This window comes from Trichosurus vulpecula, chromosome 2 (assembly GCF_011100635.1).
Source record: "Trichosurus vulpecula isolate mTriVul1 chromosome 2, mTriVul1.pri, whole genome shotgun sequence".
NCBI lineage: Eukaryota > Metazoa > Chordata > Mammalia > Diprotodontia > Phalangeridae > Trichosurus > Trichosurus vulpecula.
In genome coordinates this window covers 48,853,389-48,870,956 of record NC_050574.1, presented here as the reverse complement: position 1 = coordinate 48,870,956, position 17,568 = coordinate 48,853,389, and the positions used below count along the sequence as shown (strand labels likewise).

The 17,568-nt window shown below is 52.4% G+C and overlaps 1 protein-coding gene across 1 annotated transcript in view; it reads left to right on the top strand.

The window, feature by feature from the left end:
- Window positions 1–326: 326 nt before the first annotated feature.
- EPHA2 (EPH receptor A2) overlaps window positions 327–17,568 on the top strand; it is a 41,830-nt gene continuing 24,588 nt past the window's right edge. Inside the window, exons 1-3 of the mRNA XM_036744881.1 lie at window positions 327–488; window positions 8,657–8,724; window positions 11,161–11,830. Of these exons, the coding sequence (XP_036600776.1) occupies window positions 404–488; window positions 8,657–8,724; window positions 11,161–11,830 (823 nt within the window). The 5' untranslated portion in view covers window positions 327–403. The remainder of the gene's footprint in view (window positions 489–8,656; window positions 8,725–11,160; window positions 11,831–17,568) is intronic.

Below are 17,568 nucleotides of genomic sequence, written 5' to 3'. Positions count from 1 at the left end.
CGCCCGACTGAGGATGCCCCCATCCAGGAACTCTCGGGGCTTCCCCTTGTCTCTGGCTGGCCTTGGGTTCTCTCCCCCTCCCCCGGGCCCCGCTTCCCCTTCCCCCCGCCCTCCCCGCAGTCCTGCCCCTTTAAAGACATTCCTGAGGGAGTGGCTTTGGTGACATCAGCGCGAGGCATGAATGAACAGGAGCCCAGTTCTCACCAAACTTCCATTAAGGACTCGTGGGCAGGAGGGAGTAGTCGGAGGTGGCAGCAGCCCGAACGGGAGCCGGGAGCCGGGGCCGGGGCCGGGGCCGGGACCGGGACCGGGAAGGGGAGGGCAGCGATCGGTCCGAAGCAGGGGCAGGAGCCGGGTAAGGCTGAAGACAACCCCAGTTTGCGGGACGACGAGGCTACGAGCCATGGAGCTGCGGGGACCCCGGGCGCCCCTGGTTGTTCTCTCCCTCTTCCTGGGCTACGCGCTGGCTGCCGCGCAGGGCAAAGAAGGTGAGCCGGCCGGCGGTGGGCAGGCGGGCAGTTGGGCAGACGGGCTTGGGGCGGCGGAGAGTAGGGGCAGTCCCTGGGGCGCCAGTCCCCGAGAGGGACCCCGACCTGCCCCAGTCGCTACCAGTTGGAATATTGACCTGGCGCCGGCGGGTCTCCGGCCCCGGTCTTTGGAAGGAGGGCGGGGGCTGAACTGGGACCAGCTCGAGGGAAGCCCCCCCCCCCCCCCCCCCGCCCCGGATGCCTTGGTCCCAGGGTGGGGGCGCATATGCTCCGGGCTCGGAGGCGGGGTAGGGTGGGGTGAGGTGCGGTGAGATGGGGGCAGGCGACGGGAAGGGGGAGAGGGCGAGGCGGCCGCCGGACTGGAGGCCACGAGGTTGTGATGCCGAGCAGCCCCGGGACACAGCCTGAGCCAGGGATACTGAGGCAGGGGAGTAGCTATCCTTACGGGCGGGTTTGGGGATCATTTGGAGATGCGGGTGAGGAGACAGTCTGGTCATTTTCTCACTGTACACTAAACCGGCCCTTCTCATTTTAGGGGACGTGTAGCATTATTTTCGGGGGTGGTCTTTCCTTTTGGGGGGTGAGGGAGAGGGGGTGTTTGACAGCCACCGAGCGCTTGCTGTAGGAGAGCTACATTTCCCGGGGTTCTGCCCTCCTCCCCATACTTTATTCCCAATTCCTATGTCTGCAAGATGCCCTCTTCCTCCCACACTCCCCCCACCCCCGCCCCAACAAACTGCAGGACCCACATCACCTTGGAACTTTTGAAGGTGGGGTGTGGAAGTGAGAGGCCGGACAGGAAGTCTCTGTGCCTCAGGTTCTGTGAAAGGAGGTGACTCAGAACGCTGAAATGCAGTCGGTGGGGGTGCGGTCTCCCCGCACGGTGGTGTGCCTAGCACGCCTTTAGGGGGGAGCCCTGGACACATGGGGATGGGGATTCAGTCTCTACCCCTACCCGTCAGCTTTCCCACAGATCCATTTGGAACGGCTGGGGCTGAAGGGAGAGAGAGAAGGAATCCGGGAGCCCACTTGTCCTTTAGATTTCTGAGCTGTCTCTGCTCCTTCATACTAGTTACCTGACCCGGGACATATGCTTAGCAGTTCTGAGCCTTACCTTCCTCATCTGTAAAATGGAGAAGATGCAAGTACTCTTTAACTCACAGGAGAGAAAAGCACCTCAAAACCACATTTAACACAGCTTTTAATGAGGGTCCAAATATCTCCATAGTGAGGTTGCTTGAGCTGGGAGACAAATGGTTTGCTCCCTGGAGGGCAGTCCCACAGGATCTCTCCCTGGGACTAAGATAGGGACCTGTCCCTCCAGGTCAAATTCAGAGTGGTTTTCTCCCCCATTTCTCCTACCCCCCGAACTGGGGCTACACCCCTTCCCACTCTGGCTCCGTTTCCACCGGCAGTGAATGATTGAGAGGTTCAGAGGATTTTTTTTTCTGGTAACTGAATGAGGGAGAAGGGAGGAGAAGGGTAGGGGTTCTAGAGAATCAGTCAATAAGCATTTATTAAGTGCTTATTATGTGTTGGGTACTGCGCTAAGCGATAGGGAAAAATAGATAAGTAGCAAAGTAGCTTGTCTCAGGGCTGAGAAAATGGGGCTCACAGCTCCACTGAAGGTGACGAAGGTGACAGAGGAGAGCCCCGTCTCCCTTCTGCTTTCACTTCCATCCAGGCTAGCCTGTGCCTCAAATAGAGCAAGTGCTTAATAAATGTTTGTTGAGTGGTTGACTGATTTCCATCCTCCTCATTAGTGGGGCTGAGGTTTTAAAGTCCCCAGTTGGGAAGAAAAGCTCTCCCAGAAGGGAAGCAGTTCTAGAAGTGGTGAGGAAACATTGGCCTTATGGGGTGATATCCCTTCTCCTATCCCTGGAATTCCTTGGACCAAGGAATTCTTTAGAAGAGGGTATGTGTGAATGAATTGGGGGCCTCCCCAGAAGTGGGTGAACGGAGGATGAGCCACTCAGACTGCACTCCCCCCCATGCTTCCCCTCCCTGTGACTAAGTTGATTCAAGTATGCCCTTCCCCATAGTCTGTGGTTGGAGAGGAAAGACAGCTGGAAAATCTCCTTGGCCTCCCCCCCCTTTCCTGCTGACCCAACTTGGTGGGGGGCTGGGACAGATGCACTGATGATTCAACAGGGGCTCCCCTCAATCTCAGGGCTGAACTCAACCACTCTCCAGATTTCAGTCTTTCAGGGATAGGCTGGGGGAGTGAGAGAGTGGGCAGGGGTGGGAATGGGCTTCTTCTCATCTAAGCCTTCAGTATTCCAAAGCTGGTTAGCATTCACACAATGCTAGGCTGGGGACAGGGAGGGGTTCTGAGTTATTGTTTAGTTTTTGCCTGGAGAGCCCCTTTGGGTACAGTCTTCTGCACCTTCTGACCACCTGCAGATGTAGGTTTCCAAATTCCAGTACCCACTCTCTTCCTCTAAGGGCTCCCCCTCCCCCGATGTGAATGCCGCTAAAACCACAGCCTGACATCCTGGTTTCCCTTTCTTTGGTTTATGTTATCAAACTGCTTGGTGCACAGTAACTGATTAATGACCGCTTGGTGATTGCTAGGTTATCTCTCTCCCATCTTCTCTCTGGTATTCCAGTCTCCTTACAGTAGAGTGTGACAATTAGAAGGAGATCTCAGAGAGAGGTGACCCATTTTTACAGAGGGGGAAACTGAGACCAAGAGAGAGGAACGTCACAGAGAAAGCATGTGGCAGAGCTAGAATAGACTAGACTTCATCATTTTTATTTCATCAACATTCCAAAAGCATGGGATAAAAGGAAAGGTCATCAGTAAAGCAGTGTTTTTAAAAGAAAGAGAAAGCCCTGAGAGGACCTGGGTCCAAATCCAAGCTCTTTTTCTTCCTCTGTGAAACAAGAAGGAACAGCCTGGAAGGTTCCAGGTCTATATTGATGATCCTTCTATTTGTGAGACCAGTTCCTGGGAGTCCTCACTCAAAGGAACCCCTTTCATTGGAACAGGCATAGCTAGGGATGAGCCTGTGAAAAACAGGTCACCAAGCCTGCCTCTAAGTTCTGGGGAGGGATAGGCTGAGGCGGGACTTTGAAGGCTTTTCCAAGTTCCAGGGAATTTCCAGCAAACGGAAGTGCCCCCCCCCCAGGTTGTTTGAGGAGATAACCATTTAAATTGGGGCCCTGAGAACTCTGGCATCTGGCCTTGATGGGGCCTGTGTTACTCAGGAGAGAAACTGTTTCTAGAGGCTGGACCATTGGAAGGTTCGCTTTGAGGGGAAGCCATTAACCCCAGAACTTTGCTCCACCTTCCTCAAACTTATGAGATTTGGGAAGGACCTTAGAAGTTATCCAGCCAGAGGTTCCCCACCTCTGTTTTGCAATGGAGAGAACAGGTCCAGAGAAATGATGTGGCCAAGGTCATACATGTAGCAAACAGCAGGATGAGAAATCTGAACCTGACTTCTAAAGCCAGTGTTCTTTCCCCTACACCAAGTCATTAACTTTGTCCCCTGGGTCCCTGGCAACACTTACCAGCTTTTAAACTCTCTTCCCCTCCCCACTCCATGGGACGAGGAGGGATTGGAAACACCATTCCACTCCTAACTTCCAGCCAGAAGATGGGGGTGGGGGGGTTGTAGGGGGAGATCCCTTATTTTTCCGATCTCATCTCTCTAGGGGAGGGGGGTAGAAATGCTGAATTCCTTCCTCTTGGACCAGAACATTCTTTTTCCAAGCGGGGGGGGGGGGGGGCGGTGGTCTGTGATTTTCCAGGCCTGAGCATGTCAGAACAAATCCGCTCACCATTCTCCCAGGTCGGGCCCTCCCTCCCCCATACACTTCCCCAGCTCCCCTATCTCTCTCCCTCTGCTGGCAGGCCGGACATTGCAGCCTCTGACCTGGGGCCTGAGCCACGTCGGATTTCCTCTTTCAGATCTAAGCAACCTGCATCCTTCCTCTGGCTGGCCAATGTGCCAAGAAGAGCCAGGATACTGTCCCTGCCCCCCGGTGTTCCCCACCTTGCTCCTTCCCCTCATCAGGATTCTGATGACCAGGGCAGGAGAGGGTTTCATCCCTACCCCAGTGGAGATGATAAAATCATAGGATTTAGAGCTGTAAGGAACCTTGAGATAGCCCTCAAGAGGAAAGTGACAGACATCGAGAGACTCGAACTGCTCCCATGGCTAGTTCCGAATAACAGAGTTGATCCATGAGACCCTTCTCACCTTTTCTTTGGACCACGATTGTGTGTCATGGGGGATGCTGGGTGGCTCAGTAGACAGCACCCTGGACCTGCAGCTAGGAAGACCTGAGTTCAAATCCTACATTGGATGCTTTGTAGTGCTGTGACCCAGCCTCAGTTTTCTTACCTGTAAAAATAGTACCCACTCCTGAGGATTTTGAGGCTCCAATGAGATGACAGAGGTAAAATGCTTCTCAAACCCTAGCGGGAGATGTAAATGTTAGTTATTATTAAATGCCCATTGATTGGCTCTTGCTTCCACTCTCCCGCTTGCCCCACTGGGAGGGCTAAGTGCCTTGGTCGGTGATGGCCAGAACTCAGGCTTTTGGAATCACAGCTTTTGGCTCCAAATCCTGTCCCCTACTTACTAGCCGGGTGACCTTGGTCAGTTATGCCTCATTTCCCTCATCTTTAAAATGAAGGAACTGGTTTATATGCTTTCTGAGCTCCTTCCCAATTCTAGACCCTATCTCTCTCTGCCTTTGTTTCTTCATCTGTAAAACAGGGGGATTAATACCACCTGAATCTCTTGGGGATGTTGAGGATTAAATGAGATAAGGTCTGGAGAACACTTTGTAAACTGCTCTCAGTGTCTGTTACAGTGATTTTCATTTCCCATTCTGGGCCCCCAGGGCCTAAGGGTTGGGAGGGCCCTACCCCCTCTGCACCTGGACCTTCTCTGCTCCCTAAGCCTAGAGGGAAATCCTTGATCGTGGCCCTCCCCTGGCTTAACTGTATGGGGCCAACTTGGACGTTTTCAGGGCCTCTCTCGAAACCTCCCCATTTAATCCCAAAGCTTTGCTTCCTTTGGGGATGGTAATCACCTCCTCCCCTTCCCTGCTCCCCCATCCCTCCCACCCAAACTCCTTGTCATCTGATGGGGCCCCTGGGGCTGTAATTTCTTGGGGCTTTGCTGGGTAATAGGTATGTGTGTGTGGTGGGGGCTGGGGTGAACTGGGTACTGGGAGTGTGGGTGTGGCATCTTGGTTGGGCAGAGAGCCAGAAGAGCTCTGGGGCAGGATGGGGAGAGATGGTCAGGCTTGGCTAGTCCTAGGCCTCCAAGATGACCCTTGAGGCCACTGCCCCCCTCTTGGCTGTTGCTTCCTTCCGGAGCAGAGCCTAACCTCTCTTTTTCCCCAACCCCCCAGTCATAGCCTTTAGACTCTCCCTTCCTCCAGTCCTTCCCCCCACCCCACCCCTGCCCCCACCCAACTTTGTATCATCATAGCCCCAGGGCTTAGTCACTTCCCAGGGCAGCCTGGGTCACCCAAAGATAATTTAGTCTAATTCTATTCAATAAAAATGCATTAAACACCTACTGTGTACACAACATACTTTCCTAGTACTGGTTTCGGCTTTGGGAGAAGATTTAAAAGATGCACTTGTTATTTTATTAGTATTAGGAATTCTCAGTGGAAGAATTGCCTTTACTGCTGACTTGCACATAGTAAGAGTCCTTACTCCCTCTTTTCCTCCCTTCCTCCCTTCTTTCCTCTGGTAAGCTTCCTTCTCTTAGCACAGTGCCTGACTTGTTGACTTCCTTCCTTCCTCCCCTCCTTTCCTCCCTCCCTCCTTCCTTCCTTCCTTTCTTCCTTCCTCCCTCTCTCCCTCTTACAAACCTGTATCTTCTCTGTCTCTGATAGTTTTACAGAGTTGCCCGAGGCAGTGAGAAGCAAAGGGATTTGCTCCGGGTTCCACAGCCCATAGGTACCTTAGGTGAGCCTAAGACCCAGACTTCCCTGATTTAGAGCTCTTTTTTCCTCTACACCTGGGCTGGCTGCCTCTCTGGGAAAAAACATGTTATTTGTATCTGAATCTTGACGACCCCATGAACTATATCACACCAATACTATCCATGGGGTTTTCTTGGCAAAGATCCTGGAAGGGTTTGCCCTTTCCTTCTCTAGGTGACTATGGCAAACAGAGGTTATGTGACTTGCCCAGGGTCACACAGCTGGTGTCTGCAGCTGGATTTGAACTCAGGTCTTCCTGACTTTGGGCCCAGCACTCTATCCACTAGAGGAAAAAAATCAAGTTTAAATGAGATGAGGTCTCTTGGTCTTGCTCTGCGTGGTGCATACGGCTCAGTAGATGGATAGATCAGATTGGAGAGGGAAGAAACACTGAGTGAGCTAGGTGACTTCTTTAGAGGAAGGGCCTTGCCAACCAAGGCTCAGGAGACCTGCCACCCGGAGGAGGTGGCAGGCTTTGGATCAAGCTTTCAGGAATTCTTGGGGAATTCAACAGGTGATAAGTGTGAGGCACAGAGCTGGCAGAGAAATTGAGGCAGGGAGATGCAGGGGGTTTTGTGGAGGGGACAAGGTGAGAAGCCCAATTCTCTTGAGTCTAAAGTGATTGAAAGGGAAAGATAGGAGATAAAGCTGGAAGGGGGCTTGGTGATGGATTGTAAAGGGGCTTGAAGATCTGTGAGCAGAGGAGTGTCGTTACAAGGAACATACCTCCCTCTCCGCCCTCTGAGTCCTGGTCCCTTCCAGTCACAAGGGTCAGCACAAATTGGAGGGGGCAGCAGGAGTTGGGGAGGGGGCTGTTTAAAGCCTTCACCCTGACCTGGCACAGGCTGCTCTGCCTGCCCAGCATTGGTGAAGGGGCCCCAGCCAGCTGGGTCTGTTTGGGGGATGGGGGTTGTGTCTCTTGTAGGGTGGAAGTAACTGGGGAGGGGGAGCATCCGTGCTTTTGGCTTGATCTCTCCTGCTCTGTGGGCTTTGTGGTTTCTCTGTGGTGAGAGGATCAGTTTCTAAGACTCTCTCCTTCTTGTACCCCACCCCCAGCCACAGCCCTCCTAGTCTTGGAATTGTTCCCACCTGTTAAGAGCTCTCTGCTCCTGGGTGCCCCAGGCTGTCTGCCCCCACCCCTAGGGTTCGTGTGCTCATGGGGTTGACGGCACACACATGTATTCCAAACTGGGAGAACATGTCCCTGTCCCTGGGTGTGTGCGGGTGTTGAGGGCTGGGGTGTTTAATGCTTCAGGTGGGTGCCTTGGACAACTGGATATAAACCCGGGATGTCCATGTGTGTTTGTGACTAGGTTGAGGGGCCCAGTTTGGGGACTCCTGCTGGGGAGGTCTGTGGTATCACTTAACATGCCCATCCCCCCCACCCCCCCCCCCACTCCATCCAGCTGCGGCTCTCCTGCTGGGCCTGGATTTGACTTCAGGTTGGCTTAGAAACCCAGGGCTGCTGGGGGAAGGGGAGGGCTTTATGGTCCCAAAGCCCAGTCTCCTTCCTTTTCGAGGAAGCTCTACTCCTACCCTACCCCCTTCTTCCCCACCCACATCCCAATCCTGTGGGGAAGGGGGAAGAGTACTAAATTGCAGATCAAAAGAACCTGGGTTTGAAACTTGACTCTAAAGGTAATTGACTGTGTGACCTTGGGCTAAGCACTTGAGCTCTCTTGGCCTCAGTTTCTTCATCTGGAAAGTGAGAGGGTTGTTCTAGACAGCCTCTCAAGTCCCATTCAGGCTCAGAATCTATGATCCAAGCTCCCTCGGTTTCTCTAGATCAGGAGTGCTTAACCTGAGGTTGGTGGATAGATTGCTGAGGTTTGGTGAACTTGGATGGGAAAAAAATACTACATCTTTATTTCATTTTTACTGGTTTCTTTTGTAATCCCGGGTATTTTATTTTATGCATTTGAAAAGTTGTCCACACTACCAAAGAGATCCATGATACAATAAAAGTCCTCTAGGTGAGTGAGCTCTTATGCCCCTCTGAGCTCTACATCGATGGTCTTAGGACCCATTTGTGATGGGAGACCCTTCCAGGGATGTTGATGAAATTGCTAGATCCAAAGGCTGGTGCTGGGAATCCCATAGGCACAACCTATGGGATGGGTGGGGGCAGGGAAGGGTGGCGGGTGGTGAGGGGTTGGGCTCGGTGGGGGTCCTCAGAGCTCACTCTGCTTCTTCTCTGCCCTCTCTTTCAGTGGTACTATTGGATTTTGCTGCTGCTAAAGGAGAATTAGGTTGGCTGACGCACCCCTACAACAAAGGTGTAAGTTTCCAGGCCTGGAAGGGAAGGGAGGGTGGGGGTCAAGGGGTGAGGATTGGGTGAGACCCTTAGGCCTAGTGCATGAAAAGGAAAGACATCTCAGAGCTGGGTGTAGTGGTAAGAGCTCTGGATTTGAAGTCAAAGGAGCTGGTTTTAAATCTTAACTCTGTCACTTTTAACCTGTGTGACCTTGAGCTAGTCATTTCCCATCTCTGGGCCTCAGTTTCCCTGTATAGAAGATGAAGATTGTTGGATTAGATGGCCTCTAAAGTCTCTCCTAGCTCTAAATCAGTGATTTTTTCCGGGGCCATCTTCGGAGGTGGAGCTATCTTCATGAAAAGCCGAAGCCTGGTGCTTGATTTTGATCCTCCTCCCACCAGCCTCTTGGAAGACAAGATTTTCCCGTCAGCCAAAGGGCTCTCAGCAAGTGAGGCAGTTGTACCCCAGCATCCCTAATCTCTCTGATCCCTCCTCAGGGCAGTCATGTGTGTTGGGCAGAGGGAAGCCTAGTTCCTTCTGCTTGGCGCCCCTTCTCTATCTTTGTCCCTCATTTCCATGTTGCTTCCCCTGTCCCTCCGGGCACCAGAAGGCTTGGGTTGGTTGACCATCTCTTCAGATCATTGCTGATTCCTTGACCTGGGCCCCCCACCCACTCCCACCTCCTCCAGGCTGGACTGGATGCCCCTTCTGACTCTAAAGGTGATAAAGTAGCTGGAGCTCTGGGTCTGGAGCTGGGAAGATCTGAGTTCAAAGGCAGCCTCAGACACTTGCTAGCAATGTGGTCCTGGGCAAGTCACATTAACCTCTTTCTACCTCAGTTTCCTCTACTGCAAAATGGGGATAATAGCACTATCTTCCTCCCAAGGTTGTTGTGAAGATTAACTGAGATAATTTGATAATATTTGTAAAGTGCTTATGTGCTGTGTAAAGACTTATCCCTATCCATTTTTCCCCTTCACCCCTTAAATCTGTTCATTCAGCCCTGGCTGCAGTCAGGATACCTGGATTCTAGTCTCATGTTGATCATTAATTCACTGTATGGGTGAGTTAGAGGGGCCAAGTCCCTTGTTTTTTCTGGTCTGTAGTTCCTTCACTTGTAAAACACTGAGGTTGGACTAAAGCATCTCCCAGAGGAATTCCAAATTCCAAGGCTTGTGATCCCTTCCTGTTATGATGTTAATGATCAAGCTAGAAAGGGTTTCTGAGCTCATCTAATTTTACAGATGGGGAAACGGTCTCAGAAGAGGTTAGCCATAGGACTGCCTGCAAGCCACTAAGGTCGCTGTCAGAGCTGGCATTGTAATGGAAATCTCTCATGGTACTCTGTAGAACATCCAGGTTGCCCAGCCTGGGGGAGGGTGGGGCTGGAGCAGTCTTGGGAGTAAAAGGGCAGAGCTACCTGGGTCTCCAGCCTGACAGTCACTTCTTTTCCGGTTACTCTGTTCTTCATTTGCATATCATTCATTCTGTATCCCCATGGGATCCTCCCCCATCAGCCTTACCACCTTCTCCCCCAGACACTGATCCGTCATGGGCACACGGGCATCTGGGCTTGGAGGATCACAGGATCCGAGCTGGGAGTCTCCATAGAAGCCATACCATCTAAACCCTCACTGCATAGAAGAGGAAACAGGCACAGAGATGATAGGCAAAAGCCCCATGGCCACACAGCCACTTAGGAGCAGAGCCAGGTGGAGAATCCCAGGCTGGGGCTCTTTCCACTGTCCATGCAGCTTTTTTGCTTTAAGAGATAGTGTGATCTAATGTGCTGGCCCTGGAGTCTGGAAGACCTAGGTGAAGGTCGAGCTTCTGCTACTTATTAGCTACGTGGCCATGGGCAAGGTGCTTACCCTCAGTTTCTTAGCTGTAAAATGGGGGTAACAATGTAGGTCTGACATCCTGTGTTCTAAGGGCCCTCCCAGCTCTGACATCCTGTGTTCTAAGGGCCCTTCCAGCTCTGACATTCTGTGTTTTAAGGGTCTCCCAGCTCTGACATTCTCTGTTCTAAGGGCCTCCCAGCTCTGACATTCTATATTCTTAGGCCCCTGCCATCTCTGACATTCTATGTTCTAAGGCCCCTTTACATCCTGTGTTCTAAGGTCCCTCTCAGGTGTGACATTCTGTGTTATAACAACCCTCCCGGCTCTGACATTTTGTGTTCTAAGGGGCCTCCCAGCCTTGACATTCTGTGTTATAACAACCCTCCCAGCTCTGACATTTTGTGTTCTAAGGGGCCTCCCAGCCTTGACATTCTGTGTTCTAAGAGCCCTCTCAGCTCTGACGTTCTGTGTTCTAAGGCCCTCTCAGCTCTGACATTCTGTGTTCTAAGGCCCTCTCAGCTCTGACATTCTGTGTTCTAAGGGACTTCTCAGCTCTATCATTCCATGTTCCAAGGCTCCTCCCAGCTCTGACATCCTCTCTTTTCGGACTGGCTTACAGTGGGACCTGATGCAGAATATTATGGATGACCAGCCCATCTACATGTATTCTGTGTGCAATGTGGTGTCGGGTGACCAGGACAACTGGCTTCGCACCAACTGGATATACCGCAGTGAAGCAGAAAAGGTCTTCATTGAGCTCAAGTTCACTGTTCGAGACTGTAACAGCTTCCCTGGCGGGGCCAGCTCCTGCAAGGAGACCTTCAACCTGTACTACGCTGAGTCCGATGTGGATTACGGCACCAACTTCCAGAAACGCCAGTTCAAGAAGATTGACACCATCGCCCCCGACGAGATCACGGTCAGCAGCGACTTTGAGACCCGCAACGTGAAGCTCAACGTGGAGGAGCGCTCGGTGGGGCCGCTGACGCAGAAGGGCTTCTATCTGGCCTTCCAGGACATCGGGGCTTGCGTGGCCCTCCTCTCCGTGCGCATCTACTATAAGAAATGCCCTGAGATGCTGCAGAGCCTGGCCCGATTCCCGGAGACCATCGCCGGGTCCGATTCGGCCAACCTTGCCAAGGTGGCTGGTACCTGTGTGGAGCACGCGTCTGTCACTCCGGGTGGCGAGGAGCCCACAATGCACTGCAACGTCGATGGGGAGTGGCTGGTGCCCATTGGGCAGTGCATGTGCGAGGCGGGCTATGAGAAGGTGGAAGAATCCTGCCAGGGTAAGTGCCAACCCCTATCCCTGCCCCTTCGCAGATTCTCTGGATAATGATTTTCCCTCAGTATTGGCAATCCTTCACTATTGCCTTATGTCACTGGGGCTCCATACCTGTCATGAAAGTGGGATTTTTCTTCCCACTTTACAGATAAGAAAACTGAGGCCTACCCAGGGAAGTAAGTAACGGAGCCAAGACCAAAGGTCCTCCTGACTCCCTGGTTCAGGGTGTTTGCCATCACTCTCCTGGGTCTCTCTAGGCAAAACAGAAGAGAAGTGAGTCAGAGCAGCCAGGGATAGGCTGGTAGCACCCTCAGCACTCCCCACATCCTCCTTACTTGGCAAATGGTGAACATTTAATGAGTGCTAGTTATGTGACCGCAGGCATATCCAAGGGTCTCTCTTTCCTCGCTGGTAAAACAAAGGGATTGGAGGAGCCCAAAAGCTTTGCTGTTTGTTCAGTCATGTCTGACTTTTTGTGATCCATAGCATGCCAATGCTGTCCTGGGGGTTTTCTTGGCAAAGACACTGGAGTGGTTTGCTATTTCTTTCACCAGTGGATTAAGGGAAACAGAGGTTAAGTGACTTGTCCAGGGTCACACAGCTAGTAAGTGTCTGAGGCCACATTTGAACTCAGATCTGTCCTGACTCCAGGCCCAGCATTCTGTGTATTGAGCCACCTAACTGCCTCAAGGCCCTACCACTTCTAAAGTCTATGAAAATGTGATCTCTAGAGGTTTCTCCCTGTTTTAATATTCCAAGTTCCAATGTTTTGTGATTTAGGGTCCCTCACCAATTCTGACATTCTGTATTCTAAGCTCCTTCCCAGCTCTGACGTTCTGTGTCCTAAGAGCCCTCCCAGCTCTAACACTTTGTGATCTCTGACCCCAGCCCTTTTCATTGCTTCAGCTCTTCCTCTGACCCCCTTCCCCATTTCTCTTAGTTGACTGGCACCTCTTTAGGAGTTGGCCTGTCCAATATGAGTGGGGTGTCTTCCTCCCTCCAACACACACACACACACACACACATACAATCCCCTATCCCAGAGGCCAGCCCATGGACACCCTCTGGCCTGAGACAATGGCTGCCCAGGATGGGAGGGAGGGAAGGGGGTGGTGGGGAGTGGGGCCAGGCAAGCTGGCCGCTCCCCACATGACATCCTCGGAGAGGAATGTGAGGGAGGGGTGGGGGTGAAAACTTTCCACAGGCTGGTGATTCAGGCATTTGAGATAAGCTCTGGGGTCCTCAGAAGGGCTGTAGGGGGTCACAGGCTCACACTGGAAAGGCTCCCCTCCTCTCTCTCTGGAGAGAGGGCCCTAGAAGGTCAAGGATGCTGGCAGGGTTTCCAAGTCGAGATTGTGCTTTCAGCGTGTGTGTGTGTGTGTGTGTGTGTGTGTGTGTGTGTGTGTACTCGGAGTGGGAAGAGGCTGGAGGGAATTGGGAAGGACTTTGACTTTCCCAATCAGCCTATTGCACCCCAGCACTTGCCTTGGAGGGCCCTCTGGGGCTGGGTCCTGCCTCCTGCCCTAGTCTGGGGCTCTTCTCCCCTCTTACAATAAGTGGCCTTGGAGATCATTTATTCCAAGGGCCACAGGGGAAGGGATTTGCTCGAGGTCATACAGGTAATGAGTGGGCAGAGCCAGGATTGGACCCCAGGTGTTTCCTGGCTCCCACCCCAGCGTTCTTTCCACTGCCCTAAGTCTCCCCCCAGAAACTTCCTCCTTTCCAGAAGGGCCCTGGTTCCTGTGACTGGCCCGTGGAGGGCAGGTCCAGGAAAGCCAGGAATGGGTGAAAGGGGGAGACCAGTGGGGGAGCGGTAAAAGACTGGCTGAGGGAAGGGGGCTGGGAGCTTTGAGCTGATGGACTGGCTGGCTGAGGCCAGGGAAAACTCCCTCCCTCCTTGAGGAAGTAGCAGAGGAAGCTGTGAATGGGAGCCAGCCCTCTTTCCTTTCCTGTCCAGCTATACTTCTACTTTGCTGCCAATTCCCTTCCACTCTTTGCCTCTCCCTCCCCACCCCAGCCCCTTCCCCAACTATGGGACCTCGCTTAGGTGAGGAAAGTGCTTTACTTCCAAGCCTTGGGCTAATGGGGCCTCAGTTTCTTCATCTGTGGAATGGGAGAGGTTAGACCAGGCAGTCTCTAAGGTTGCTTCCCTGTCTAAATCTATGATCTCACTATTGATTGAGACCCAAGAGCTGTCTGGTATAGTGGAGAGAGCCTTGGATCTCATCTCTGCATCCTTGGGCAAATCACGTCCCCTTTGTCATGTTATTGTATTATTCATTCCTTCTTCATAAAGTGACTCGATCGACCAGATGGTCTCCAATGCCCTTTCCACTTCTAAATCCTAGGTTCAGCTGAAGGGAAAGGGGGAGCCTGACCTCATTTAGGCATTTCACTGGCACAGCAGGTGTCTGATCCACTCACTCCATCCGCACTGTACTTAGGGATGAACACTCTGAAAATAAGATTGCCTGGGATTTCTTAGAAACCTGGGGTGTCAAGAAACGGTTAATGGGGAGGGGTAGCCAGGGAGCTCAGCGCTCACTGTGCCCCTCCCCAGGTGCTCTGGGGGGCAGTGGGCAGGCAGGCTTCCCTGGAGAACTCCCAGCTATGTTAGGAATGACAGCCTACCCCCCCCCCCAACCACTCCCACTCCCTGTCTTCAATCCGATGGCTTTGTTTGATGGATGGGGGAGCTGGAATGAAGGGAGATACTGGAGAAACTCTACCTGGCTTCTTTATTTCTCCCTTGGGGGCTACTCTGTCTGTCTCTGCTTCCTGTGCTGGCATCAGCACGGCTTGGCCGGCTGGGGGCCATGATGGCGCCATTCTGGGGGGTGGGAGCAGGCTGGCCCAGGTGAACAGGTGGCAGGCAGCACTGTCCTCAGAGGGCAGAGCCTGGCAGCTGTTGGACCAGACTCAGGCCTAATGGGAAAGGGGGCTGGGGCTTGGACCTGGGATGCTCTCAAAAGCTCCTCAAGGGTCCCAGAGTTACAGGGCCACCTTAGCCTCTCCCCTTGGGGGACATTAGAGCCCCTCCTTTTATCTAGGTTAGAAAGATATGCAAGTGAACATTTCAGTTAAACCAGGACTGTCTTTACCAGCCTTGGCAGGGAAATAGATATTTTTGTTTTTACAGTCATAGACTGTCAGAGCTGGGAGGACCCTTAGAACAGAGAATGTCAAAGCTGGGAGGACCCTTAGAATGTAGAATGTCAGAGCTGGGAGGGCCCTTAGAACAGACAATATCAGAGCTGGGAGGGACCTTAGAACATAGAATATCAGAACTGGGAGGACCCTTAGAACATAGAAAGTCAGAACTGCCTTAGAACACAGAATGTCAGAGCTGGGAGGACCCTTAGAACAGAGAATGTCAAAGCTGGGAGGACCCTTAGAACAGAGAAAGTCAGAACTGCCTTAGAACACAGAATGTCAGAGCTGGGAGGACCCTTAGAACAGAGAATGTCAAAGCTGGGAGGACCCTTAGAACAGAGAAAGTCAGAACTGCCTTAGAACACAGAATGTCAGAGCTGGGAGGACCCTTAGAACAGAGAATGTCAAAGCTGGGAGGACCCTTAGAACAGAGAAAGTCAGAACTGCCTTAGAACACAGAATGTCAGAGCTGGGAGGACCCCTAGAACAGAGAATATCAGAGCTGGAAGGACCCTTAGAACAGAGAAAGTCAGAACTGCCTTAGAACACAGAATGTCAGAGCTGGGAGGGGCCTTAGAACAGAGAATGTCAGAGCCCTCAGAACACATTTCACAAGTGAAGGACCAGAGCCCTAGTAATGTAAAGGGATTTGGCCTAAGGAAGTCCTGCCACAGCCACCTCAGAAAGTGTATTTAATAGTCAGGATATATCCAGATCTTATAGCCCCTGGGAGCCAGGGCACTTGGGTTCCAATCTCAGTGTAGCTACTTTTGAACTCTTGATTTTGAACAAGCCAATTTAGCATCTCGAGTTCTTAGCTGAGGGCAACTAGGTGGCCCAGTGGATAGAGTCAGGAGGACCTGAGTTCAAATCCAGCCTCAGACATTTACTAACTGTGTGACCCTGGGCAAGTCACTTCACCCCTCCCATCTACCCCCAAAATGAGAGCAAGGCTCATGGCCTTGTGTGGGAAAGGCTCTGTCTTGACTTGGTGGAGTTGGTGGCTGTTTTCCCAAGGCTGGGGGAGATGTCAGTTTTTTACTAGAAATAATCAGACTCTCTCAAGGTCACTGGAAGGTCCCAAGCCCCCAACCCTGATCCTTGCCAGCTCTAAATATGCAATCTTATTCTGTGATATTTTAAGTTCCTTGAAGTAACTTTGGGGAGTATTTGTCCCCCCATCATCTTTCCTGGTGCCTTTCACATAGCTTAATAAGGGCCTGGCTGAAGAGGAGTCCCAGGGCCCCTCCCCATCCCTCCTGGGTGCTGACTTGGGGCTTCTCCATTACGGGGATAACTGTGGTATTTGGCCAGGTTGCAAGGCCAGTCGAGGAGCTCATGCCATTGGTGGCCCTGTCTGGGCTTCAGTGCCTGTCCCACGTCTCCCTTCATGACCCAGAGATGAGTGAGTCCTCAGAGCCCAGCAGAAGGAAGGAGAAAAGAGAAAGCAAACAGGAGATAAAACCAGCCAGGGAAAGCAAAATGGAAGCGGAGGCGGAGGCAGAGGGCAGCCTCCTTATCTCCCCTTAGTTGGTCAAAGAATGCACAGAGACAGAGAATTCCTGGGGTGTGTAGACAAGGCTCTTCTCATGCCCTCCTGCCAGGGGGCCACAAGTTTAAACTCCAGATCTATGGTAGGAACCCCTATCAGGGGACACTCCCCCCAAAATGCCAATGGAGTGAGAAGCTTCGAAGGTTAAGCCTAGAGCAGGGAAAAATAGAGGCAGGGAGGATTCTTTGGCATTGCGCAGCTCCACTTATCCACCTGTCCCTTATTTGTCAGGTCAGTGGCTCTAAGGTCACTAGCTTGTTGCCCATCTACAGGCAGGACAAAGTCCAGTACCTGGCGTCCCTCTTCCTCGGCTAGGAGCCAGGCCTGGCATGGCAAGGACAGCCCCATCTGACGGTCCAGTGCTTCCTCGGAAGAGGGCATTGGGAGGTGAACTGCTACTCTAACCTTTGACCCTGTGACCTCAACAACTCCCCCACTGGGCTGGGAGGTGGCCTCAGGATGGGAGGGGTCCCTGAGCCTTGCATCAGTCCAGAGGGTGTCTGCCCCTGAGTCACCCAGCGGTGCCACCTTGGGGGCGGGCATCTGACAAACTGGAAAAACCAGGGTGCAAGGCCAGGTGCAGCTGTGCCCTACTTTTCCTCCCCAGCCTGGCCCAGGGGTGCCATCTCTATCAATGTGCTAAAACCTCACTGTCTTGCCCAAGTGGGTGAGGGACCATCACCGACCCTCCTGGGGAAGGATTGAGAATCCATCCCTTGTAGGCTGTTCAAGGCCAGACCCTCCCTTGGGGGGGCCTTGAAGGCTCCATTTAATTCATTCATTTCTAGGACCATAAGATGTTAGAGCTGGAAAGCACCTTAGAATCATTTGGCCCAACCCTCTCGTTTTACAGAAGGGGAAACCAAGACCCAGAGAGAGAAAGTGATTTGTCTAAGCTCACAAAGGCGAAGAGCAGAGTCAGCATTTGAACCTGGGCCATCTGCTTCCAGATTCAGATCCTGTCACTATACCCCAATGTCCTGTTGGTTCATCCATCCATCCATCCATCCATGCATTCATTCATTCATTGCTTACTG